General features: G+C 42.4%; 1 protein-coding gene and 1 pseudogene across 2 annotated transcripts in view; both read left to right on the top strand.

The window, feature by feature from the left end:
• The first annotated feature begins 10,130 nt into the window (after nucleotides 1-10,130).
• DIXDC1 (DIX domain containing 1) overlaps nucleotides 10,131-27,800 on the top strand; it is a 64,395-nt gene continuing 46,725 nt past the window's right edge. Inside the window, exon 1 of one of the 2 annotated variants that reach the window (XM_027082325.1) lies at nucleotides 10,131-10,569. In XM_027082325.1, the coding sequence (XP_026938126.1) occupies nucleotides 10,510-10,569 (60 nt within the window). In that variant the 5' untranslated portion in view covers nucleotides 10,131-10,509. The remainder of the gene's footprint in view (nucleotides 10,570-27,800) is intronic. The other variant, XM_027082324.1, reaches the window with a different exon arrangement.
• LOC113607167 (NADH dehydrogenase [ubiquinone] 1 alpha subcomplex subunit 1 pseudogene) lies at nucleotides 22,204-22,579 on the top strand (annotated as a pseudogene).

The raw sequence follows: 27,800 nt of genomic DNA, 5'->3' as shown, positions 1-27,800 counted from the left end.
TGCCTGGTGTGTTTTCTTGGGTGGAGGTCTGCGGGCTCTTCGAAGCACAGCGGGTCTCACTCAGCCTCAGGGTAGTAGGGAAGGCCAGCCACTTTCTGCCGCACTACCGGCTGCGGCCGGAGTAGAGCGCCGGAGGCAGTAGTTTGCACGGACTGGCGGCAGGTTCCCATCTACAAAAGGCAGAGCTCCCAGGGCGGGGGCGGGGCCGGCAGGAGGCGGGGTCCGGGCAGAGGGACAAGGTTCTGGCTATCAGGAGGCGGAGTCCGAGCCAGCGAGAGGCAGATCTAGACGGGCAGGGGGCGCGGTTCTGGCAGTCGGGAGGCGGGGTCCGGGCCGGCAAGAGACGGGGTGAAGGCCCGCAGAGGTTGTGCTCTGTGCCATTAGGAGGCGAGGCTGGACACGCAGGGGGCGGGGTCTGAGCAGGCATGGGGCGGAGCCCGGGTGGACCAGGGCTGGCTCCGGATGGCTGGAGGCGGGACCGGTCCGGGCAGGCCTCCGCCGTCACCATGGCAGCGGGCACGCAGAGGCGACGCTATAGCAGGAGGAGGCCGTGCTCAGAAGGGCTGGGGACAGAAAGGCGGAACCACACATCGACGATTTAAGAGGTAGGTGCTGAAAGGTGGCGGGTACCTACCAGGAAAGTATTATTACCACCGGTTGAGCTTCCAGACCAGAACTGGGGACAAACGGAGGGGCGAGAGTGTGGTGGGAAGAAGGAGGTGGAAGTTTCAGGTTCCGAACCCTCTCCAAGCTTTGCAGGTTCTTGATTCAGACTTTCGAAGCTTGAAGACTTCCCGTTCTCAAGCTGCACACCATCCTCTCCAAATACGGTGGCCCCTGGGTTTGCTCCTGAGAGGGAAGATTCCTTAAGATGGATAGAGTACTGAAAAATGGAATCACAGCACAAAAAATAGTTGGAAATAATAGTATCAAGTACTTAGAGTATTTGTGAGAATTTAAAGCACTTGGAAGAGTTCATAGTATGTGCGCAAATGATGCCTGTCACCATGATCATCACCACCACCGCTAGGCACCATTCTAGGCCTGTTCTCTGGCACAGATTTAGTGCAAGTGGATTCAGGAGAGGTGGCTAGAACACTGTCTGCACTACTAATTGGCAGAACAACACACTAGCCTGTTTCCTGTCAGCTGCGGGTAATAAAATGAACTCGCTTTCCAAGGGTTGTTTACTATGCTGGTCAAATAAGTTGATATAGGTGATAGCACTTTATAAACTTCAAGTGCTTTATAAAAATTTCTGCCTTGGAATGTAAGTGCTGCCTTTCTAGGTTAAAACTGAATTCCTGAGGATGAAGGGAAGAGTGAGCCAGAAGCAGAGCTCCCGGTTATTTCTCCTCATCGTCTTCAGAATCCTTCCTATGATCTGTGACTTAACGGAAGAAATTTTCACATATTGAGGTATGGGAAAGTCATTATGGCTTATACATAGTTTAACTTGAATTTTGTGCTAACTATAACAGCCTGTTTGTGGCTTATCAAACATACATTGTACATCTGCTTTAATCATTATAGAAAAGGGTGCATTGACTAGAAGTAAAGAATAGCCATGTTAAAAGTAAAGATTAAATGCCTCCCTTCCTGGGACACCAATGCTGCTACTCCTTCGATGATAAGACTCCCTTCCCAGGGGCCAAGGCCATACTGACTTGCTGTGTACACGCTGATCTGTTTGTTTGAAAGATTGAAGGAACGAATCTCTGATTTGTTTGATGTTCTTTGTTCTGACAAGATTTAAAACTGTGCTGAAAACCATGCTTCTCCAGAGCAGTTCCTTAGAGTTATTTGAGAAGCTATCTCTGGACTATAGTCCTCAGGTTGGTTCAAATAAAACTCTTTTCTATTTCTATTATAGATTGTTTATTGATTATTTCTGTCAACAGACTGATACATTTAGGGAGGAAGGAAAATGCATTCTTGCTTGACTGATAGGGAAGCACTTGTCTTTACTTATTACTATTAAAACCTAAGTCACTAGTATTAAAAATGCCACTGTGATAGCCCTGTTGTAATTATACTACCTTGGGCTGGATTTCCTGCTCACCGGGGTCCTATTTTTTCATACTTCCAGATGACTTAAATGGGTAGGCTTGGGGCAGGAACCTGATCCCTCTAAATTGGTTTAACTTTTGGAATTTTTTTCCTGACCTGTATTTTGGCATGGATCTTTCTCTTCCTATTTTAAGGTGGCCCTGATCCAGCTCTTCTAGGGACTCTGAAGATGGGTACCCAAGTGGTTAAGAGACTCTGTAACCCCCTGCTACCAGCAGAGCCCTCTGTAAGTTCTGGTACCATTGAGAGGAGTGTGATGACATTAATGGAATTTCAGTACAGCTCGACAACTGGGGGATTTCTCCATCAGTACTCAGATCCTGGAACAAAATTATAATATATTTGCTTTCTTTTCTAGCTTCCCCTTCTTGTGGAAATTCTGGCTCACTTGATTTATTATCTTTTTCTGGAATTAATAAAATCAGGCAGAGGTTGAAAATTTCTAGCAATTAATCAGAACATATGGATTGTTTAAAAGATTTCAATAACATGTGTTATAGAAATAATGTACATGGGAATTCCCTGGTGGTCCAGGGGTTAGGACTGCATGCTTCCACTGCAGGAGGCATGGGTTTGATCCCTGGTTGGGGAACTGAGATGCTGTGTGCTGCATGGTGCAGCCAAAAAAAAAAAGGAAATAATGTATGTGAATTATAGAGCATTTGGGAAAGAGTGCAAACCATGATTTTTTAAAAAACATAATCTTCCCAACTACAAGCAATCCTGTTAATATTTAGAATATTTTCTTCTAGTCTTTTTTCTATGTATATTATTTACATATTTGAGATCATATTATGCACATACTTTTGCCTTTTGCTTTTTCTGGCTTAATATTTGTTAATATGAAATTGTTAAAATATTTGTTTTCATATGAATACAAATGTTTGGTAGACATTATAATGGCTGTAATTTTCTTTTTTTGTTGTTTTATTTTTTCTTTTGAATTTTATTTTATTTATTTTTTTATACAGCAGGCTCTTATTAGTCATCCATTTTATACACATCAGTGTATACACGTCAATCCCAATCTTCCCATTAATCACACCACCAACCCCACCCACTGCTGCTTTCCCCCCTTGGTGTTCATACATTTGTTCTCTACATCTGTGTCTCAATTTCTGCCCTGCAAACTGGTTCATCTGTACCATTTTTCTAAGTTCCACATATATGCATTAATATGCGATATTTGTTTTTCTCTTTCTGACTTACTTCACTCTGTATGACAGTCTCTAGATTCATCCACATCTCTACAAATGACCCAATTTCTTTCCTTTTCATGGCTGAGTAATATTCCATTGTATATATGTACCACACTTCTTTATCCATTCATCTGTTGATGGGCATTTAGGTTGCTTCCATGACCTGGCTATTGTAAATAGTGCTGCAATGAACGTTGGGGTGCATGTGTCTTTTTGAATTGTGGTTTTCTCTGGGTATATACCCAGTAGTGGGTTTGCTGGGTCATATGGTAATTCTATTTTTTGTTTTTTAAGGAACCTCCATACTGTTCTCCATAGTGGCTCTATCAATTTACATTCCCACCAACAGTGCAAGAGTGTTCCCTTTCCTCCACACCCTCTCCAGCATTTGTTGTTTGTAGATTTTCTGATGATACCCATTCTAACTGGTGTGAGGTGATACCTCATTGTAGTTTTGATTTGCATTTCTCTAATAATTAGTGATGTTGAGCAGCTTTTCATGTGCTTCTTGGCCATCTGTATGTCCTCTTTGGAGAAATGTCTATATAGGTCTTCTGCCCATTTTTTGATTGGGTTGTTTTTTTTTTAATATCAAGCTGCATGAGCTGTTTATATATTTTGGAGATTAATCCTTTGTCCATTGATTTGTTTGCAAATATTTTCTCCCATTCTGAGGGTTGTCTTTTCATCTTGTTTATAGTTTCCTTTGCTTTGCAAAAGCTTTTAAGTTTCATTAGGTCCCATTTGTTTATTTTTGTTTTTATTTCCATTACTCTAGGAGGTGGATCAAAAAAGATCTTGCTGTGATTTATGTCAAAGAATGTTCTTCCTATGTTTTCCTCTAAGAGTTTTATGGTGTCTGGTCTTACATTTAGGTCTCTAATCCATTTTGAGTTTATTTTTGTGTATGGTGTTAGGGAGTGTTCTAATTTCATTCTTTTACATGTAGCTGTCCAGTTTTCCCAGCACCACTTATTGAAGAGACTGTCTTTTCTCCATTGTATATCCTTGCCTCCTTTGTCATAGATTAGTTGACCATAGGTGTGTGGGTTTATCTCTGGACTTTCTATCCTGTTCCATTGATCTATTTGTCTGTTTTTGTGCCAGTACCATATTGTCTTTATTACTGTAGCTTTGTAGTATAGTCTGAAGTCAGGGAGTCTGATTCCTCCAGCTCCGTTTTTTCCCCTCAAGACTGCTTTGGCTATTTGCGGTCTTTTGTGTCTCCATACAAATTTTAATATTTTTTGTTCTAGTTCTGTAAAAATGCCGTTGGTAATTTGATAGGGATTGCATTGAATCTGTAGATTGCTTTGGGTAGTATAGTCATTTTCACAATATTGATTCTTCCAATCCAAGAACATGGTATATCTCTCCATCTGTTGGTGTCATCTTTAATTTCTTTCAACGGTGGCTTATAGTTTTCTGCATACAGGTCTTTTGTCTCCCTAGGTAGATTTATTCCTAGGTATTTTATTCTTTTTGTTATGGCTGTTAATTTCTTGACCATTCCTTTGTTGTTGGACTTTTAGATTCCCCTCCCTGCCTTGTGAATAACTAATTGATTTTCTCATTTAAGACTTTTTTCCCCTCAGGATAGAGTTCCAGAAGTAGAATGCTAGGTCAAAGGCTGTGAACACTTTAAGTAATGTTACTTTTTAAAAGAAGAATTGCAGTGTCAGATTTTGTATACATCCTTCCAAAGGCAGAGCGACGTCAGTTGGGAGATAGGAAGGTCCTTGGTAGAAATCTGGCTACATCTTGCAACGAGACCCAGGGTCCTGCAGAAAGATTATTTCACGGTAGTATAATTAGTCATGTGGAACCTTAACACATTATAAATGGCAGTCCAGAGACATGGGGGCATTTACAGGTGTTTTTATTTAGAGAAACTCAGGGTCACTTCCAAAATATCCACCAGATGGTGCTAGTCCTAATCTAATTTTTACCCACGGGATAGTTGACAGATAACGTTTGAAATGTGAATTTTAAAAAATCATGTAGAATATATTTGCATATCTGCTTTGGTACAGTTTATATTAAGCACTAGCATCTGGTGACTACTTTGGCAGCATCCTACTCTAGTCTCACACCATTCTGTCTCTTTTTTCCTTTTTCTCCCCACTCAGTCTGTCACAATCACCCTGTACACTCTGTTCCTACATACTAATATTGGATTCTCTGTTTTACTAGTCTTCCTGTTACTATTCTTTCTTTTAGTCTTCTTGCCCTTCTGTGTGTTTGTATGTGTGTGTGTTTATGTGTAACTGTGACTTCTTGAAGTTTTTGCTAAAAGAATAGGACCTGCTGTATATAATAGGTGCTCAGTATACATTTAATATATGTTTAATCAAAGACTGCATTGGTGAAGGAGAGGAAAGTATAGAAGAATACCAGAAATTGTTTATATTTGTCTTGGAAATGCAGTAAAAGAGATAAAAAAAATCACATTCCTAAATTAACTATAAAGTGCTAAATGATACAGTATATAGCATGCTATCACTTTTAAGGAGAAGAAGCCAATATTTATTGAGCATCTACTATATGCCATGAAATATTCTTGGTTCTAGAGATAAATCAGTAACAAAACATACAAAACTCCCTGCCCTTAATGCAGCTTACATTCTGGGCAGAAGGGAGGCTGACAATAAACAAGTAAACAAGTAAATATTAGAGTATGCAAGATGGTGATGAATGTTAGGAAGGAAAATAAAAATAAACCAGGCAAAGAAGTTTGGGAGTGCTGAGGTGAGGAGGTGGTATCATTTTAAGTAGAGTGGTCAGAGAAGGCCAAACAGAATAAACACATTTGGGCGGAGACCTGAAAGAAGAGCAGGGATACACCATCAGTTATCTGAGAGGTGGGTGTTCCAGACAGATTACGATCAGATCTGTCTTGATTTTAACAAACTCAGGAGTGGTCAGAGGCGTTCCATGAGGAAGTGGAACTTAAACTAGGCATAGTGAAGATTTGAGTAAATAGATTTGAAGCAGAAGTGTGGGACATTCTAGGCAGAGGGATAGTCATGAAGGTATAGAGGTGAAAATGAGCCCTGTGCATCTGTGAAATGGTGAAGAGCCTGTGAACTGAGCATAGGCAGTGAGGGGGGAGGCCTTAAGAGCTGGGCATGAGGAATTTATATCTGACATGCTAGGAAAAGGGAGTGTTTGAAGACATTTGAGCAGTTGAACAGCAAGACGAATGTGTTGCCTAAGGAAGATTAAGGGATGCAGACTGGCAGAAAAGCCTGGAGACAAAAGAGAGCAGTTTAGGAGCCAGGACACGTTTGGGACCTTTGCCGGTGGACGTGAACCCTTTTGTGTATATGTATTTATGGTGATGTCTCTGAAGATAAATGCAATAGAAATTGTAAACATATGTTACTGCCAAGGAACTTGCTAATGTGAGAAAACAGAAAAAGACTGAGAAATTATTTCAGAGAGTCATTTAAAATATTTCCATTGACAATTTTAATTATTTGTTTATTCAAACTGCCTTTCTGCTTCCTGATAGTTATTAATGATTGCCCATAATAGATGTGTTAAATTTTACATAGGTGTGAATTTCACACTTCTTAGTTCTCTGCAGGGAGAAGTCACAGTCAATATTTTCACCAAATGACAGTTTTGTTTGAGGTTCAAAGTCTTACTTAGGCTAACATGTTATTATCTGTATTAATAGAAGTGATGAATCAGTTTGCCAGTGTTTCCTCCATTGGCTCATTCTTTCATTCAACTAAAAACATATGCTGAGTTTCTTCTATTCTGTAACATCATATAAAAATATTGCATAATGATTAAGAACCTGGACTTTGGCTTCACTGCTTGGTAGCTATGGGGTTGGGGCAAATTACCCTCCAGATCTCCCTTTCTGCGTATGTAAAGTGGGGACAATAAAAATAACCTACTGATTGTGGTAACTGTGACCATCACATGAGCTAATGTATGTAAGTGCTGAGTACAGGGCTTGGCACATAGTAAGAGCTCAATTTTGCTATTATTACTTTTGTAGATAGATATTTGGGTAGCTTTTAGTTGGTGAGGAAAGTATCTGCCTTTACTGTTTTTTTTTAATTTTATTTTATTGAAGTATAGTTGATTTACAATGTTGTGCTAATTTCCGCTGTACAGCAGTGATTCAGTTATACGTATATTTACACATTCTTTTTCATATTCTTTCCTGTTATGGTTTATCACAGGATATTGAATATAGTTCCCTGTGCCATACAGTAGGATCTTGTTTATCCATTGCCTTTATTGTTAAAGTAATGCAGGACTGAGGAAGCTTGGTGTAATTTCAGAAACCAGGCAGTATGACAGAGATATGCAGAAAGCAGCTTGCTTGGACTCTTTGCCTCTGCTCCAGGCAGAGTGAACAAGAGGCCTGTAGCGGCGGGAGTGGTTCCAGCTACTGGACTGGCTTGCAGTTTTCCCTGGCTGGGGCACTGCAGGATGCAGATCATTGTCCTAGTTATTCCTATAGGTAATTTAGCTAACCCACTGATCCTCCCAGCTCTTGTGTTGATATCACAGTAGGGTGAGATGGAGAGGATGGAAGGAATAGTAAATGTTAGTTCTGCTTAGAGCTAAAGCTTAATTCTTTGCCTGGGTCACTTTCTAAGTCAGACCTTGATAAGTATGGTGAACATATGTTTTGAGGAAAAAAAATAATTGGGATTATCTGGTCCAACAAGAATTTTTTGCTTTTTCCAAGTCTGAGCGGCAGACTCTATGTGAACATATTATAATTTTTGGAACATTCCAGTAGTTGTGTGGGGACAATGGAACAGAATATTTTGGAATTGTACTACCTAAATTTAAATGAATTAATATTAAACGCCATGTCAATTTTAGTTCCAACCTTGCATTTGCCACATTTCAAGTTTTCATTAGCCACCTGTGGTTCGTGGCCACTGGATTGGACAGCACAGATATGGAACATTTCCACCATCACACAAAGTTCTATTGGATACTCTTGCTGTAGAATATGTGTATTATTATAGACTTCCAAGGAATAGTAGTCTTGGATCATATGCCCTATAATAGATCTTGTATCTATTTACCACAATTCTCTCTAATTCCTCCAGCATAGGGCAAACAGCATAGTACTGGGCCTCAGAGGCCTTTGGTTCAGATCTTAGCTCCTGTACTGACTTGCTAAGTGATTGTGAGCCCCTCTGCTAGCCTTGGTTCCTTCATCTGTGAGATGAGAGAGTTGGGCCAGATGAGATCTTTTTTTGGAGCTTTAAAATTCAGTGATTTAATGTCTTTCCCCAGGAATATTGAGTTCACAGGTCCTACTTTGATAAATAGCTTGTTGTTTGAGAAACAGTGACCTCTTGGCATAGATAACTGTCAGCAGAACCTCCCTCTGATGTCTCAATATTTTATGCTGTATCCAAAGCATGATGGGCTGTCAACCAATCAGAATCCTTTATCCGGGGATCCACCAACTGGGTGTTCTGGACTTGCATCACTAAGTATGTAGATGTGTTGCATACAACTTTATACTCTTGGGAGTTTCACAATTCTCTTTAAAAGGGGCCTTGTTGCATTAACGTGGGTTAGTGACTCAACTGAGGGTGTTACACCATGAACTGTGGTGGCCGCGAGGGGAGTTCTTGGCAACCAAATTCCCCATCTAGAGGATGAAGGACAGTGGTCTTCTGACTTGTGGGCTGTTCGGGTTCAGTCTGAGTAGGTGTCATGGCTTTTCCCCAGCCTTAGCCAGAATTGAACCCACAGCATTCAACCAGCAGCAGCCAGTTAACACCTCGGCTGACTTCTGCTTCCTCTTTGCAGTGGTCAGAGGGAGGGGTGTCTTTTCTCTTTGTGCTTAGCAGCTTTAGACATTCAGGCAGATGTGGTTAGTTCCAGCTGCTTTGGATAAGGATTTTCTTCTTTTCTAGTGACCTGAGGAGGAGGTCAGTTAGGTTGAACAAGAGCCATGACTGACTTTTCGTCCTAAGGTACTAATGGGATTTGGGGAGGGAATCTGGGCCTTTTGCAAAATCACCAGTGTAGAGTCCTAGCTCCTCAAATAGCCTCTGTCACTGTCCAGCTGTGTCCTTGGGCGAGGCCTGACCTTCTGCACGCCTTAACACTGTGTAAACCCTTCTGCCCATCTGGGATCACGAGGTGTAACATAATACGGGTGTTCTTTCAGCTTCCAGTTTTCCTATAGAGACAAGGGTGTGCACTGAGAGAAAAGATGATTAGTATTTTTAAAAATAAATATGACTGTGACTGGAATAACTAAAAACAGGGGAATAGCTCTCTGTGTCACTTGAGGAAGCTTTTACCTAACCCTTTCAAAAGTACCAGGACATTTTGCAGTTAAACCCATTTTCATTAAAACCCATTTAATTAATTTAAAACTCATTTAAAATATGGGTTTTACATTTTAGCAGTCATTTGAAAAAGAAAGACAGGTTTTTTGGTAAAACCTTGTTCATCCTTGGTTCACCCTTGATGTTTCTGTTGTGATCCTGTGATTGGTTTAGTACTATTTTATTAAATGTACCCTAATACCATCAATAACTAAAGCTCTCTCTATCCTCTTTTTGTGTCTTTCCTTTCTGTTTCCCCTTCTTTAGCCTAACTTCACTGTCCAGGCCCCATGTGGAAAAAGGTTGCTATTTTCAGCTAGTCTGGGGGAAAAAATAATCTTATGATTCACTCCCCTTCCTACCCACCTTGTGGTGGGGCACTTGAGGCCTTAAGTCATCAGAACTTGTGTGTGTCTGTATGTGTGCGTGTATGTGTGTGTGTGTGTGTGTGTGTGTGCGCGCGCGCGCGCGCGCACAGGACATGCACATACACACGCCGGCAGGCCAGCCTGGTTGTGTGTGTGTGTGTGTGTGTGTGTGTGTGCGTGCAGCGTACGCACACACGCCCATCCCCCGGCCCGGTGTGTGAGAGTGTGCGTGTGTGTGCGCGCCGCGGGGCTCTCCTTGACGCACGCCGGGCAGGGGGCCCCCAGCCAGCGCCCCTCCGCTGGGTGCGCGCCCAGCAGTTTCTATAGGAACCGCGACAGCGCCCGGGCCCCTCCTGCGGAGCCAGGGTGCGAGCATGCCCAGTGGAAGCCGCTAGTTTGGCCCGGGTCTAGGTTTCCAGTAAGTGGCATGCGGGACTCCGGAGACATCCCAATGAGCTGAGCCGAGAGTCTTTGTGTGCACAGGGAGAAGGAGGCGGTGGCCGCCGGGCCCGGAGACCCCGCCCCGGGGGCCCGGCAGGAACAATGCTAGCCTGCCTAACCCGGGGGAACTTACTGGACGTCCTGCAGGAGGGCTTCAATGAGGTAACTGTCCGCTCCTCCCGCACCCCAGCTCCCCTGCCCTAGCGCCTCCCGCCTAGTCTCTGGGAGGGGTCCTCTTCTGCCCCCATCCTCACCGGGACCCCAGAACAAACCCCCCACAGAGCCCTAAGGAAGCTAAGGTGGTGGGTACGGTACAGACGAGCCTGGTGAAATCAAAAGGGCCGACTTCCAGCTGAGCTGGGCGATGACCTTCCCTGGTAGCTTGCCTGAGCCCAGAAGACAGGACCACAAATTCAGAGGTCATCTCCTTACAAAGGAAGTGGTCTCCTGTCTCCCCAGGCTTTGCCTTAAGGAAATCCCCAGGAAGCCTGTGAATATATGGCAGAGGTGCTCATTCTGTTTCAGGAGCTAAGTGGGTGAGCCAAGGGAGGGTGGGGTGTCATTGCATTGGTAGAAAGTTTGAGAGGGGGCAGGGTGAGTAGGTGGTCCACAGGAAGTGCCCGCTTCATGTTCACATCTCTTTCTAAATCTAGGGCAGTACATTTCTCCAACAACCCCGGGTGTGATTGGCAGACAGGACCTAGGAGGAGAGAGAGGTTTCTGGGCCCAATTCAGGGGAGCAGTGTTTGTTCCTTTCTGTGTGAGAGTGGGAAACTGGGGCCTCAATCTGACAGGCAGTATGGGCTAGGGCTGGCGGGGAGTCTTTTTCTCTTCAATGTTTTCTCTCAGAATTTTGTTATTTATTCCATTTTCTTCTCTTGTGACTCCGGACATCCTGGTTTAGGACCTTTGCCCCTTGCAATTTGCTCCATATGTCTTCCACTGCTTCTGCACCCCACCCCTTGGGTTGCCTTATCCCAGCATCCAGGGAGACCCCTACGAGGAGAGCTGGACTGTTAGTTGTGTCTTTCTTCCTTTCTCCCTCTCCCTCTCTTCCCTTTATGTCGCTCTTTCTTAAGTTTAAGTTTTTTTAAAGTGTGTTTTTTTGTTAAGCAGTTAACATATGAATACATTCTCTTCTTAAATATGAACATTGCAGGCAAGACCGAGTGCCTTGGCCACCCTGCCATCCTGGCCTTTTCCCTGGAGGTAACCATTCTCATGAATTTGTGTATAAGATTTTCTTTCTACATCTGCACTACAGACTCTTTCCTTAATTCCTGTTTTTAGTTAAGAAGCTCTGCAGCCTGACCTGCCTCAGATCCTTCCCCATTCCTGGCCCCTGTGCCCCAGCCTTTTTCCTGACACAGAGAGGAAAACTGCACACATGCTGTCCCAACCTAACCAACTGAGACAGAATTTTCCTTTGGCTGAGGGGTGTCACAGCCTTCACTGAAGGGTAGAGCTTGTGTCCCATCTGCACTGCGCGGGTCCTCATCTTTGCGTCATTCCCCTTTCAACACGTGGAAGGGGATTGTTAACAAAGAGCTACAGTCTGAGAGTTGAAACACAGACGAGCCAGGAAGCCACCTTTTTGAGTGCTTCCAGTATTCTTTTTTCACTCTCTGCCTTTGGGCCTCCCCTGGTCTTGAGCCTCATAGAAGCTCCTTAGGCCATCTTATAGTCTCCCATTTTTGTCAGTCAGTCCCCAGGGACCAGGTTCCACTATCTTATTAGGAAGAGGAAACCCGCACAGAGTGAGTCCTAGTCTTTGCCTTCTGCTCATTTCACCTCCAAACCTTTCAGCTGAAGAGCCAGGTAAACCAAGAGGCTAGACTGTCTTTTTCTTTCTCACGCTTTGGTGCTTCCATAACTGTCTCCGGACACCCAATTCTTATAAAATATAAGGGAAAAGGAGAGTGGGAGAGTTTTCTTTTTGTGGTGGTAATAGAGTCTTCATAAAAACAACAGACAACTTTATAATTAATTCATCTTTAGAATAATGCAGTAATGCCTCTCTTCCCTCTCTGACATTGGATTTTTCTACCCATCTTGTAAACTTCCCTCCATGCCCTCCACAGGCTAATGTACAGTCCACTCCCTTTTCTTAGTAGATTTGAACTCTGATAGCCAATAGGTACTTTCGCTTTCTCTGAGAAATTGACACTGTCTAAATAACAGTAATATGTTTAATCTCAATGATTCCTTACAGTTTAAATAATTCTTTCATATACATAATAAATTATATTAAATAATGCTTTTCTCATATGGGATCACACATAGTGCTACTGAATAATGGTACAGTTGGTCATTTCAGAGTCAGTGGGGCCCTGTTTGACCTATTCCAGCCTCTAGGGTTGCTTAATAGATCCAGTAATGTTCAGTCTCTTCTGTTAGAGTCATGTGATAAGGGTGTAAAGAGGCACTTAAAAGCTAATGTCAGAATACACTTCAATTTCTCTGAGAAACTCTTCCTACTGGGGCAAAGAATACCACTTACGTACCCAGTCATCCCCTGGGAATGAGCCAGGCATATCTGAAGCTGTTCTTTATCACCCAGATGCTTTATAGGTCTATGTGGTTAGGGCTGTGACCTCATTCTCTATGGCAGAGAAAACTGCCACAGGAAATGAAGCTATGGCCCTAATTGGTTAATTATAGGCGAACCCTGCAGCAGTGAAACTCTGCCCTCTGGATCAAGGCTTCCCTCTACCCACTGTTGGCCTCTGTTCTCAGTCCACTTGCCACTCATGGATGACTATGCACATCAGAATTTTCTTCTACCACCTTCCTTTCTTTCTTCTACCACCTGTCTTCTCCACCTTCCTGGCCTCCACACACCTAACAAATTACTCACAGGATTGATCCATGTCAGTGCTGTCAGTGCAGTTGCTTTTATTGATACAGCAGATCTGCATTGTGAATTATCCACAAGTTTTGGCTACTGCCTCATGCTGTAGCTCACCCTGGCTGTCGTCCCCTGTCTCCTATGTTCTGGGCCTGGCCAGGCTTTCTATCGGTCAGAATTTCCCCATTCTGCCTCTGCCTCAAAGCTATTTATTTGTTTTCTCTGCCTCTTGGTATTGATGTTATATGAATGTTGTCTTTGATTCACGTGCCAGTGTTTTTTCTGGGGGCTGAACTTTCTTTTAAAAAAGACTTTGGTGCTTGTGTTGAAAGGTTTTGACAAACCTGAGACTACAATATGGTTTGCCCAGTAAGCATTCATTCACTTAGTTATTTAGTTCATTACTGGGTGAGGGGATAGATAAAATAATTGAAAAACACCTGGTCCCTGCTGCCAATGAATTTATAGGGAGAGAGATTTATAATTGTACTGAAAAAACCATAAAGGGTGCTTAATGTGCTAAGTGTCATAAAAGAGATAGTGTTTTGGGGAGATGAAAGAGAGATCTTCCAGCTAATTATATCATGAAAAGCACCAAATATTTACCAACCTACCTGATCACTGAAGCCAGACTTTTTTTTCCTGCTCATTTGGTAAACATGCATGCAAACACTCAATCGATAGACAGTCACTGAATTACTGTGCTTACCAGGCACTGTGCCAAGCTCTGGAAATAGAAGGCAAATAACATAGAATCTGTGCCCAAGTGGCGCTCACAGGCCAGTGAAAATAGAGCAAGTGTTCAGAGTGGAAACTTGGGAAAATTCTGACTATACAGAAATCTTGCTTGTCAGGCAGAGCCAGCTTGTGCCCGGCTGCAGTGTAATGGCCTGAGGGACTGGAAGTTGTGGGAATGGTTTATTAAAATGTTGGTTGACAGGAAATCAGTTCTCTGAGCCTTAACCATTCCAACAGATGACTTGGAAGACTTTCCCTACAATTTTCCCTCCAACTAGAAAAATAGAAATTTAAATCCCACATTGAGAGTCATCTGCCTCAGCGTCATCTGCAGGCCCTGAGAAATACAGGAAGGGCCTTTCTGTGGTGTCATGCCCATAAGGGGGACACAGAATGAGTGAGGAAGGGGATTGGCAGGTGGAGCAGCTGCAGGGCACGTCTCTCCTAAGTGCCCCATGCCTTCCATGGAGGAGGATTTGCAGCATGGGCCAGTCGGAGGCTCTCAGTCATTTCCACAATGCATTCCTCTGTGATTTACTATAGAAAGTAAAGGCCTGTTAAATCTTCAGTGTAGCAGAGCACCACACCCCCTAGCCTTCTTTTTTCTCTCCTGGCTGATTTCTGCTCTCCTCACCCAGGCTCCTTGGCTTTGTTCCCACAGAAGTCAATGCCAGCTCAACAGATGCTCCCTGGCAGCAAGCTGTCAGGCAGTTTTATGTTCCTTGCGGTGAGTGATGGCCTGGCCAGGCATGTGGATCAGTGATAGGGTGCGGTTTGCCAGGTGCCACTCCCCCAGGCAGTTCAGAGAGGCTGGGGAGCATTGGAAGTGCTTCAGCCGCCTTGACTGGCCTTGTTGTCTAGGCTGTGCGAACCAAAGATTCCAACTAACGTTTTCCTGAGTGTATTTCCTAATTTGTTATCTCTAAACCAGGCCCCCTTCGAGTGGTCATGGACATAACCTTCAGTGGTGAGGTATGGTAAGGGGGTAGGGAACCAATCCGAAAGGCCCTAACGGTGGGCTCCATGCTCTGTTTCTATAAGGGACACTCGTAGACCATACAGTGATACTTCATTCATTCATTCACAGGCATTTTTTGAGGACTTACCTTGTAACATGTACTCATGAAGAAACAGAGTGTTTGTTGAACTCACAGTTAATGGAAATGTTAAAATAAGGTTAGGAGATGGTATGTTTTCAGATTTCATCATATCATTATTCTTTGACCACTGGGCTGAACAGGAATACAAAGAGCTCTGCCCATACAGGGAAGAAGACATTTAATGATATTTTTACTTACTAACTTTATTTTTAAGTGATTACCCATCAGGTTCAATGAATAGCTTTTCCTGGTTCAGTAAAGGCCTGAAAGAGTTAATAGAAAAGAAATACAATATTGCATTCTTTTACTGGGAGAATTTAGGCCAGTAATAACTCCAGGTTTCCAAACCTCCTGCCTTCCTCTCAGTTTCTCAGCAATGTCTCCACCCCCATCTCATCTTCTGCAGCTGGAGGAGGGTCTCAGCGTTCTAAACAGGTATCTGGTTTCACTGTAGAACTGATTTCCTTCCTGAGCCATTCAGGCCTCCTCCTGAGCTCTCTCTCCAGCCCTGATTTTCATGTTTGTCTTTCTTGCTGGCCAGCAGGGAGCCATAAAGCCAACTCCTTGGATGTTTCTCCACTGGGAACACTAGGTATCACAGACTTCCCTGGTGAAGCCCAGTCAGTGCTTTTGCAACTCTAATGACATAAGTACCCTGCAGGAATTCTCTTTGACCTAGAGGCTTAGAGTAGATAGAGAGCAGAGGCTGGGTTTACAGACTTGTTTGGAAGGAAGTTCAGGTCCCAAAGAAAAACAGAAAGAAAGTTACATTTGGTGACAAGAAAGCTTCCTTGCACAAAGGAAGAATGTGGACAGAATTGTCTGTTCTGGAAGAGTTTTATCTCATATTCTTGTTCGGTTTTGGAGTGACCTGGAGGAAGCTGATGGAGATACCTCCAGCCACTCCCTGGTATTACCACGGCTCTCACAGCTTTAGCGGTCCAGTCTCATCAACGCAAAATCCTGCTCACACAGTTTTGACTATTGCTATGTCTACTTTTCCTCCCCCTGAGGCCTGACTCAGATTGTCATAAAAACTCTGTCTTTCTTAACTTCTGGATTGCACAGGCATCCTTCTAGCTTCCCCAGAACAAATGAGAGATGTTAATCCTGGACTGAGATTACTTCTGTGCTGCCACTGACATCGTCTGTTGGATTGTCTTGTTTCCTTTATTAGTTTGGTTGTAAAGTGCCAAGAACCCATCTTGAAATGGCAGAGATAGAAAGTGGAATTTACTGACTCATGGAATCCAAGGAAAAGGCTGAAAAACTAAACCATGGAAAGTGCAAGGATTGGGCTGTGTCCCAGAAACAATGAAAATCAAGATCTCAAAACACTGGCAGGATCTCTTCCTCTGCTCTCTGTCTCTTATCTCTGGTTCTTTCTGTGGGTAGCTTCCTTCTCACTACAAATGACTTTTCTCTCAGGTGGGCAACATGGCTTATGGCAACATCCAACTTTTATATCTTACAACTTTGTCAGAGACAGAGAGAGAAAACTGATTCGATTCCTAAATGCCAGATCAAAAAATTCCAGGGATTGGCTGGATTTGACCAATCAACTCAGCTAGACCAGTCACCTGTGGCCAGTAGATGGGGTTACATGATACCAGCTGGTCCTGGGGCCCACCACTGTTTTTGCAGAGGGGGCATGTTTCTAGAGAAGGGAATTATTGTGAGCTGGGCAGCTACCCCAAGAGCTGTGAGCTACAACACCCCCAGGGGCCTGATTTGAACCTGACTGTGGTCCTACTGTGCTTCTCCAGCTGCTGTTGGAAACACATCAAGAACTGGGGGGCATTTTCAAGATATATTTCTTAATAACCAAGATACTTTCATATTTTGGAACCTGTTGCATCTTGTCTTCACTGAATAATAGACTTACAAAATGACAGTGCTAGAAGGAAACAAAATGCAGTGCTTTTTTCCCCCGGCTGCTGAAAGAAGCCCTAAGGAGTTATTTCAGATGTCTGGGGGTCTGGGTGGGGGGTGGGTGGAGTCAGAGAAAAAGAAAGTAAGTGAACTGACCTGTGGATTCCCACCCCAGCCCTAACAGAGAAGCTCTGCTTTTCCCCATTCTACATATCTGGAGTTCATAGAAGTTATAATTTGAAAAAAGATTATGAATCGAAAAGGAGGAGGAGGAAAATAAGAATAAAACTACTAGTCCAACACCCCAGAGGGTAACAGCCTCTTACAAAAAGCACATGTTATTTCATCTGCTGCAGGAGCAGGTGTAGTCAGTTGTAAAACCTAGCAGCAGAGCTACTCAGGGCCTGGGCTTGCACCACAGGCCTATTTTAAGATAAACATCTTTGTGGGGAAGGAAAGTGGGTGGTGTGGTTGGTCCTCATAAGTGTCTACTTTGTCCTTCAAATCAATTTTTTTCAGAGCCAGCAGCAGGCATTTATAGCAAGAACTAGGTCTTGCCTGCCCCCTAGGTGAGAAGTACAGGAATCTTCAAGTCAAAGAGGAGACAAACTGAGGCTTGGTTTAGTGGTTGGCTCCCAAGTTAGATTTAAAGCGAGAGGCCGAGACCTGAAGTCAATGTGACCCTTAACCTGTGGACAAGAATAGTCCCACTCACGCGTGAATCTCTGATCTCTTTGTTAGATGCCACTTAACAGATCAACATGCAGACATAGTAGTGACATGACAAAGGCCTTTCTTCAACTAAAATTTTTTTTTTTTTTTTTTTTTGCGGTATGCGGGCCTCTCACTGTTGTGGCCTCTCCCGTTGCGGAGCACAGGCTCCGGACACGCAGGCTCAGTGGCCATGGCTCACGGGCCCAGCCGCTCTGCGGCATGTGGGATCTTCCCGGACTGGGACACGAACCCGTGTCCCCTGCATTGGCAGGCGGACTCCCAACCACTGCGCCACCAGGGAAGCCCCAACTAAAATTTTTTATCAATGATTGCACTGAAGACATGCTTATCAGTTTTAAAAATCACATGACTCTGGGCAGAGTAGTAAATATCCTCAGGATTTAACCATCTACCACTCTTCTGGAATGACTTCAGGATCCATGATGAAGACAGTCCTGCCTTGTAATTCCTTGACCATCCCCACTGCAATGATTGTCCCCCTCTGTGCCACTTCACTAAGGGCACGTACTGAGGCCACATCCTGCATCTTATTCCACAGAATTGCCCTACCCCTGAAATCTGAACTCTGAAACTCCACTTGGTGCTCAAAGCCCCAATTTCCACACTCCTCCATTCCCATGAAACTTATTTTCAATCGCATCAAGTTCTCTTCTCCTTACTCTTCTCCATCTTCTCAGTTTATCAGCTTTCATTTAGTGTCTTCTCCCAGGTGCAGATTCCACGATCAATCCCTTCAAATACACTCTCATCACCATCCTCACTTCCTTTGCCTTCGCGATCTCTGCCTCTCCTCTGACCAGTTCTGGTCCTACATTAGCCTATTTCTGGTTTCCTCCACTCAGGGCCCAGGCCTGCTGAGCACTTCTAGAGGAAACACAGAACCTTGCGGGTTGATTCAATTACAAAATTATGATTTCCAGCCCCAGCTGAGTCCTTGGTGCTGCCAGGAAATCTTTAGCTCTTTCCAGCTTCCCACAGGGTCCCTTTCTTGAAGCCTCCATCACTCTCCCTATCCCTTTCACTCTCAACAGGTAGACGTGCCTACTTTATAATGGATAGAGGGGCAATTGGATTTGAGCTCCTTCAGCTGCCGTCTTCCCCACCTCCCCGTCTCCCCACAGAGGTACCTATTCCTGCCTCTCATCATCATCAGAGGAAGTGGCCCTCTTCCCTCCTCATTCATGCTCCTCCCCTTGTATCTGTTTCTGCTTCACTAACCCCTCATCTCAGCCTGCAAATGTCCTCTCATCCTAAAAAACCCTCATTCCTTCCCACCTTCCTCTCCAGCAAATACCCTCTCTCCTCTTCTCACCATTTCTGTTTTCCTCCTTCCTGAGGTCTTCTCAGTTCACTGCCATCTGACTTTTCACCCCACCGTGCATGCTATCAGTTCTCAAAAAGGTCACCAAAGCCTCTTAAATGTAAATGAAATGGGTTTTCCAGTCCTCAGCCTGACTTTTCTATAGCATTTGACCTTCTTGACCACCCGTCCTAACATTCTCTGGTCCTGGATTCCCACATAACACTTTCTCTTGATTCTTCGCCTGTCTCTCTGATTGCATGTTCTAAAATAATTTTTTTTTTTTTGGCCACGCTGCGAGGCTTGCAGGATCTCAGTTCCCCAGCCAGGGATCGAACCCGATCCCCTACAGTGAAAGCCCAGAATCATAACCACTAGGCCACCAGGGGACTCCCTAAAAGAATTTTTTTTGCTGCTCACTTCACTTGTCCCTTTGATGTTGATATACCCCAGCCTCTGACCTGAGCATTCCTTCCTTTTCTCTCATTGTATGCTTTCTTTGCTGTAGTAGAAATAATACATTCTTTAGAGTAAGATGGGGTGGGTTCAAATTCCATTTTCACCACTTATCAGCACTATGATCTTGAGCAATGTTTCCCATATGAAAAATGGGACTAATAATATCGATTTTAATGACTGGATATGATGATTAAAGGAGATAATGCATACAAAGAGCTTCATTCAGTGGCTGACACGGATGGGCACTCAGTGCATTTTCATTCTCTTCTTTCCCTCAGTGCCCTCTCTCTTCACTCCCTTTCCTGCCAAAATAACTTCTTATGGTTCACCTTACTTTTGTGGGTGTTGTAGATCGCAGGATTTGGAGTCAGCACTGGGTTGAGATCCTTGTTCTGCCGCTTACCAGCCCTGTGACCCTGGGCTTGTTGCTCTGAACCGTGGTTTCCACACCTGTAATATGGTAATAGTAGTTCCACATCTCTAATCAACGTGAAGGGGGGGATAAATATTTACATATTTGACTCTTGAACAACACGGGGGTTAGGGGCGCCAACCCTCCGCATAGTGGGAAAACTGCATATAACTTATAGGTAGCCCTTTGGAGGCCCACAGTCCCTCCACATCTGCATTAACTAACCACAGACATTATAGTACTGTCGTATTTACTCTTGAAAAGAATCTGTGTAGGGAATTCCCTGGCAGTCCAGTGGTTGAGACTCTGTGCTTTCGCTGCTGAGGACCCAACTTCGATCCCTGGTTGGGGAACTGGGATCCCACAAGCTGCACAGCACAGCCAAAAAAAAAAAAAAAATTGTAAATCAATTATACTGCAATAAAAAAATAAATTAATAAAAAGGTTAAAAAAAAGAAAGTAGTCTGTTTATAATTGGATGCACACTGTTCAAACCCATGTTGTTCAAGGGTCAACTGTATAAATCTATATGCACACACATATATACACACACACACGTATGACGTTTTGGACTCTCTCTTTTCGTCACTGCCTACCTCCTGTCAGTCATCGCTGACTTAATTCTGTAATTTGTCCTTTTCTGACTGTACTGCTTCAGTTTAGGCCTTCATCTTCTCTCACTTGAATTATTGCCTGGATGCTGCTCTTTCTGTCCCATGTTCTGCTGTGTCCAGAGTGACCTTTCTAAGATACATGTCTCACCGTTTCACTCTCCTGTTCCAAAACTCCATGCTTTCCTTTTGAAGCTCTTTAGGCTTTAAGTCTAAGTTCTGGTAGGTTTTGTGCTGACCTATTTCTCCAAAATCATTGCCTGCCACTTACACCTCTGCCCACACACTGATATGTTAACTGGCTGTTCCTCCAAGATACCATATGCCTTCAGGCTCTTCCTTTCTTTTTCTTTTCTTTCTTTCTTTTTTTTTTTTTTTATTACTGCTCACTAGGATACCCTTCTACTCTTCTCCAATTGGCAAATATCCTTAAAGAACCAGACAAATGTCTTCTTTCCTCTTGATCTTTCCCTAATAGCCTCATCCTTCCATCCTGTTGCTCCTTCTGTGCATAGATAGCATTTTTTAACACTTCTCCATTGTTGCAGTAATCATTTTGTATTAGAGTTATTTATATGCCTGTAATCAGTGGGCCTGGCACAATGCCTGGCAATGTTGGTTGATTTGAATAAATGAATACATGAAATGACAGGGTCTGGAAGGATCTTGTGAGATGGGATCTAACCAGTTGAAATTTGTTAAAGATAAATGTGCGTCAAGAAGACCAGTTATACAAGAATGGAAATAGAGGAGACTGGCTTCACAGCAGAATGTGTTAAAAATTTTTAGAGGTTTGGTTGATAGCACTGAGTCAACTATGTGAGGTGGTAACAAAAAAAGAAGGAGAAGAAGAGGAGGAGGAAGAAGGGGAAGAGAAGGAGAAAAGAATGTGAAACGTCTTGTCTGATTTTATAGCCAGAGTATTGGGTTTGGTTCTAGATATTACGGTTTTAGAGGGATTTAGTCCAGAATAGCAATAATTCTTGAAACCATTTGTAAAAATAGACAAAATAAGATGATGAAAATAAACATAATGAGGAAGAAAAAAGGAGAAAGCACAAATATACAAAATAAGAAATGAGAGTGGAGAAGTAATCCTTGAAACAGAAAAAACTGTAACAGTCTTTGCAGGTCTGTACAAATAAATTTTAAAACTTTGGTGAAATTGATAATTTCTGAGGGAAATTCTGATTACTAAAATTGATAGAAATGGAATATTTAAACAGACCAATTTCTGTAGATGAAATAGAGAACCTTAATAAGGAACTATTCCTATTCCTCAAAAAATGTACCAGGCAGAGATTATTTCACAGGGGAATTCTACCAAACCTCCACTCGTCAGACAGTCCCAGTGCTCTACAGATGATGTCAGAGGATTGAAAATAAGGAGAAACTTCCTGCTTCATTTTATGAATATACCTACATGGTAGTGCAAAAAAGAAAACTACAGACTAATATTACTTGTGAATACCCATGAAAAAGTACAACAAATATAGTACTAATATAGCACTAGTAAATATTTTATTAGCGAACAAAATTCAAAACCACACTAAAAATGTAATTATTATGATCAAATAGGATTAACTCCAGGAATGCAAGGTAGGTTCATTATTAGGAAATCCACATATACTAGATCTCAGGAACAATAATCATAGAATTATCTCCATAAATGCTGACAAAACTTTCATCAAAATTTAACACCCGTTCCTTATAAAACCACTCAAGAAAATAAGACTTGCTTGGTAACGGCATCGAGATGTGGTTCGAGATTCACTCTGGGATCGCCATCATTACCATGTGCTTGTTCAAACTGCGAAAGGCCACTGCGCGCATCCACAGGTTCACTAACAGGGGCAAGGAAAAAATGGTTGCCCATTATTCGTATCAGTGGAACTTGATGGAAAGACATAGGCGCATCTCTGGAGTTAATCGTTACTATGTGTTAAAGGGTTTGGAGAACATTGATTAAGGAAGCATTTTCCTGATGGATGAAAAATAACTCAGTTACGCTTGTCTACCCCTGCTAGAAGGTTATGCAGTGTATTGTGTAGCATGCCCTGTATTTTATAGTGTGTGATAAAAATAAAACAAAAAAGTAGGGACTTCCCTGGTGGCGCAGTGGTTAAGAATCCGCCTGCCAATGCAGGGCACCTGAGTTCCAGCCCTGGTCTGGGAAGATCCCACGTGCTGCGAAGCAGCTAAGCCCGTGCGCCACAACTACTGAGCATGTGCTCTAGAGCCCTTGCACCACAACTACGGGGCCTGTGCTCTAGAGCCTGCAAGCCATAGCTACTGAGCCCACATGCCACAACTACTGAGCCCACATGCCACAACAACTGAAGCCCATGCACCTAGAGCCTGTGCTCCGCAACAAGAAGCTAGAAGCTCGTACACCGCAATGAGAAGCTTGTGCACCACAATGAGAAGCTTGTGCACCACAGTGAAGAGGAGCCCCTGCTTGCAGCAACTAGAGAAAGCCCACGTGCAGCAGCAAAGACCCAACGCAGCCAAAAATAAATAAATAAACAAACAAACAAAACCCCAAAGAAGTCGAAAAAATAAAAAGAAAAGAATACTTGATGGATTCTTTCTTAACATGATAAAATAAATAAATAAATAAATAAATATATATACACACACATACCTTATTCCTAAAAACCAGTCACTTTCTAAATTGGGAAACACTACAAGTATTTTCTCTAAGTCCAGAAACAGGTAAGGATGCCCACTATCTCCACTACTGGTCAACATTGTACCAGGGGTATTTAGAAATTGATTAGAGGCACAAGGCTTAGTAAAGAAGTAAAACTATTTCTTTTTGTAGATGATATGACAGTAATCCTGGAAAGCATTGAGAATTACTGATAAAACAAACAATAGAAGATAAGGTAACAGGATATAAAATTAACCTACAGCTTTCACATACACAAAGAGTAACCAATTACAGAATGTAATGGTAGAGAAAACCACATTTATAATCACAATAAAGAAGAATTGAATACTGAGAAGTGAACTTAACAGGAAATGTATAAAACCTACAAGAGGAAAACTTTAAGACACTCCTGAAAGACACATTTGAACAAATGGAAAGACACCCCCTATTCCTGAATAGGTGATTCAACATCATAAAGGTAACAGTTCTGGCTATGTCAATTTATAAATGTAATATAATCCCAATAAAAATTCTGACAGGCTTTATGGAAGTTCGTATGGGGAAATAAATTTGCGAGAATAGACAAGAAAACATTAAAAAGAGAAAAATTTCAAGGGGGAGGGACTAGTACCAGATATTAAAATATACTATAAAGCCTCTACAAATAAAACATTTTGGTACTGGTGCATGAATAAACAAATATACAAGTGATATAGAATACAAAGTCCAGAAATAAACCTAAACTCTGTAAATTTAGTATATGATAAAGGTGGCATCTCAAATCCCTGGGGTAAAGAGTGTCTTTTTAGTAAATGGTGCTGGAACAACTGGGTAGCCATTTGAAAAAAGATAAATTGTATCTATATCTCATATCATACACGAATAAATTCCAAATGGATCAGGGATCTAAATGTAAACAATTTTGAAACCATATGAGAACTAGAAAAAAGCAGAGGTGAATTCTTTCACCTCAAGTGTAGGGAAAGGCTTTCTGACCATGACTCAAAATTCAGAGGCAATAAAATAAAATATCAGTAAATTTGATTATATAAAAATGAAAACCTTTTCATGGCCAAAAAACTACCATAAACCAAGTCAAAAGATGACTGACAAACTGGGAAATCTCTGCAACATATGTCAAAGACAAAAGGGTAACATTCCTAATATATAAAGAACCCTTAAAAATGGAGGCACAAAGGACCAAACACTTTGATAGAAAAATGGGAAAGAGATGTGAACAGACAATTGATGTAGATATAAAAAAGATATAAAAGATAAGAATATAAAATGAATTCTTAAACCTACCAAAGGAGGTTCAAACTCATAACTAAAGAAATGAAGATTAAAACAGCACTGAGATACAATTTCTCACCTATCTGTCACACTGGCAAAAATTTAAAAGTATGACAACATGTTCTGTTGGCAAGGCTGTGGGAAAATGCACTCTCTTGCATTGCTGTTGGGAATGCAAATGGATACAATGCTTTTGGCAGGGATTTTGGCAATATATGATAAAGCTATCTACTTAATGTGCCTTTTTACCTAGCAATCTTCTTTGAATCTACCCTGAAGGTAGACCTCCATCAACATGAAAATACGCACGCATAAGGTTACTCATTGCTGCAGCGTTTCTAATTGCAAAATATTGGAAAAAACCTGAATGCCCATATGTAGAAGAGTGGTTGAATAAATTATGGTATAGCCACATAATGGAGTTCTATGTAGCTGTAAAATAAGGAAGATCTCTAGACCATTATGGGGTGATTTCCAGAATATATTAAGTGAATATTAATTGAAGTGAAAAGTGCAGATGATAAAAGAATATCAATGCTATGCTGTTTTTCACATAAGAAGGAAAGGGAAATAAGAAAATATACATCTCTTTTTTTTCCCCAGATAACATAGGACGAATCTGATTGGTTACCTACAGGGGAGGATAGGAATGGGGTGGAAAGAATGGAGAAAAGGGAATGGAGTAGAAAGAATGATGGAGGAGTGATACTTCTGAATATATGTTTTTATATAGCTCTGACTTTTAGAATCATGGTAATCTTTCTCCTACCCCAAAAATAAATAATTAAAATCCACCAAGACGTGAGGAGAACCCAAAATGGACTGTAAATTGTAATAAATGTACCTAACCATTATTGCAGTTAGTAACATAACCACACTGAAGGTGGTGGAAAGAAAAGAACTAACCTAAGTCACTTTGGAATCAGTATTTTGAGTGTACACTGTAAGGCCAAAGACAAAAAGAACTATATACAAATATTATGTTCTGGTTAGTAAATTTGTTTTTCACAAGGTATGGATTAGCAAGTCAAACTATTTGATGTGTTTCCTAGGACTGCGGAAATGTTGGTAAATATATTGTGAATAGAGTCAGTTTTCTCACTGTGGGAGAAAGGAGTTACATATAAGGAAAAGGGAAAAGAGAGGTGAACCCTGTGGTGTTGGGCTGGAGGCGGGATCAGGATAATTCATGGTATGTCTCTCCATCAGTCTGTCAAGATAAGTAGATACAGATATGTGTGTATGTGTGTATACATACACATATTTCCTACTCTGCTACCGAGAGGGCCCAGAATGTTACCCAAGTAGAATGAGTACACCTCATGCCCAAAGTTTGGATTCGAAAAACTGTTCTCCAATAAAAGGAGCCAGAATTGTTTTCTTTTGAGAAATAGCTGATTACAGAGCTGGGACAGAGAAAATACAAGATGAGGGGACTCTTTTCAAAATACAGGTTCAAAAAAACACAAAAAACAAAACCAGGTTCTAATTCATTAGGGCTGGGGCACTGTTTGAGAGTCTGCATTTCCATTTTATTTATTTATTTATTTATTAGAAATTGGGGACCCAATTCAAGGGTCCTGCTATTCTTTTTTTAAAATTAATTAATTTATTAATTTATTGGCCGTGTTGGCTCTTTGTTGCTGTGCGCAGTCTTTCTCTAGTTGTGGCGAGCGGGGGCTACTCTTCGTTGCGGTGCGCGGGTTTCTCATTGTCGTGGCTTTTCTTGTTGCAGAGCACGGGCTCTAGGCACGCAGGCTTCAGTAGCTGTGGCATGTGGGCTCAGTAGTTGTGGTGCACAGGCTTAGTTGCTCCGCGGCATGTGGGATCTTCCCGGACAAGGGCTCGAACCCATGTCTCCTGCATTGGCAGGCGGATTCTTAACCACTGTGCCACCAGGGAAGCCCTCCATTTTATTTTATTTTTATTTATTTTTATTTTTAATTTATTTTTGGCTGTATTGGGACTTCGTTGCTGCGCGTGGGCTTTCTCTAGTTGCAGTGAGTGGGGGCTCCTTTTCATTGCAGTGCACGGGCTCCTCATTGTGGTGGCTTCTCTTGCTGAGAAGCACGGACTCTGGGCGCGTGGGCTTCAGTAGTTGTGGCATGTGGGCTCAGTAGTTGTGGCTCACTGGTTTAGTTGCTCCATGGCACGTGGGATCTTTCTGGACCAGGGCTCAAACCCGTGTCCCCTGAATTGGCAGGCGGATTCTTAACCACTGTGCCACCAGGGAAGCCCTTATTTTATTTTATTCTATTCTGTTTGAAGTATAGTTGTTTTGAAGTATAGTTGATTTACAATGTTTTATGGGAGTGCATTTCTAACAGGCTCCTGGGTGATACTGATGCTGCTGGTCCAGGGAGCACACTTTTATTAGTAGACAACTACTTACTGTAGATTATTACACAAGAGACTCAAACATTGGATGTGGTGGAAGAAGTGACTTCCATTCTAAGAGTTTTGGTGAGGTCATTTGAACCTCCGGGATGCGTTAATTTAGCTGGCAGTGTAGTCGAGTGTAGAGTGGAAGGAGCACTGGCTTGGGAGTCAGGGTGAATTTCATATGGTTTACAGTCTGGGTGGCCTTGAACAATTTATTTCACCTTTTTTGAGCCTCAGTTTCCAGTTGGCAAAATAGGTACAGTAAAATATCGCTGGCAGATTAGCATTAGAGAAAATGTGTTTAAGGACCTAGCATAGCTCTTGACGCAGCGTAGGTGTTCAGAAAAGTGGTGACAGTTATTATGCTGTAGAATCCTCTTTACTGGAAGACCAGAGCTGTGATTAATGTGCATGAACATTACTGTTTGGAGCCTCAAAGTAGTTTTGCATCAGAGACAACTTACTTTTATTCATTGACCAAAAGAAGGCTATGGTTACTTAAGTAAAATCGTCTTGGCCTGATGATGAAAAATACTTGTTCTTGTCTGCCCTTGCATAATTAACTTTTACAATCATTTTAAGTCTTGGCCTGATGAAATGTGACAAATGATTCACTGATTCAAACAGATATTTGTTGAGCACCTGTTACTCTGAGTCCAACAATCTTGAACTCTTACAACTTCCTGCATAGAGCGTAGTTCAGACCTGAGCTCCTTTTGAGCTCACTGTCCCCTCTGCCTCCTCTCCTCCTTCAGGAACCCCTCCACCACCGAGCATGGGCTTCAGGTTGGGCTAATACTCTCTTAGCACCTTGTACACCCCTGTCATAGTGCTTGTCTCTACCAGCCTGCAAACTTCTCTTCCTCTCCCTCTCTTCTCGTATTTTTCCTGCAAACTTCTTGAAGGCATAACGCTCTTTGTAGCCCCATAGCAGAACAGTGCCTGCACTCAACTTGTTGAATGGATTGCTTGACACAGGACATCCTCAAG

The sequence above is a fragment of the Aethalodelphis obliquidens genome, unplaced genomic scaffold, assembly GCF_003676395.1.
Source record: "Aethalodelphis obliquidens isolate GAN/ISIS:26980383/991018 unplaced genomic scaffold, ASM367639v1 scaffold46, whole genome shotgun sequence".
NCBI classification, from domain to species: domain Eukaryota; kingdom Metazoa; phylum Chordata; class Mammalia; order Artiodactyla; family Delphinidae; genus Aethalodelphis; species Aethalodelphis obliquidens.
This window is presented reverse-complemented; position numbering and strand designations above follow the sequence as displayed.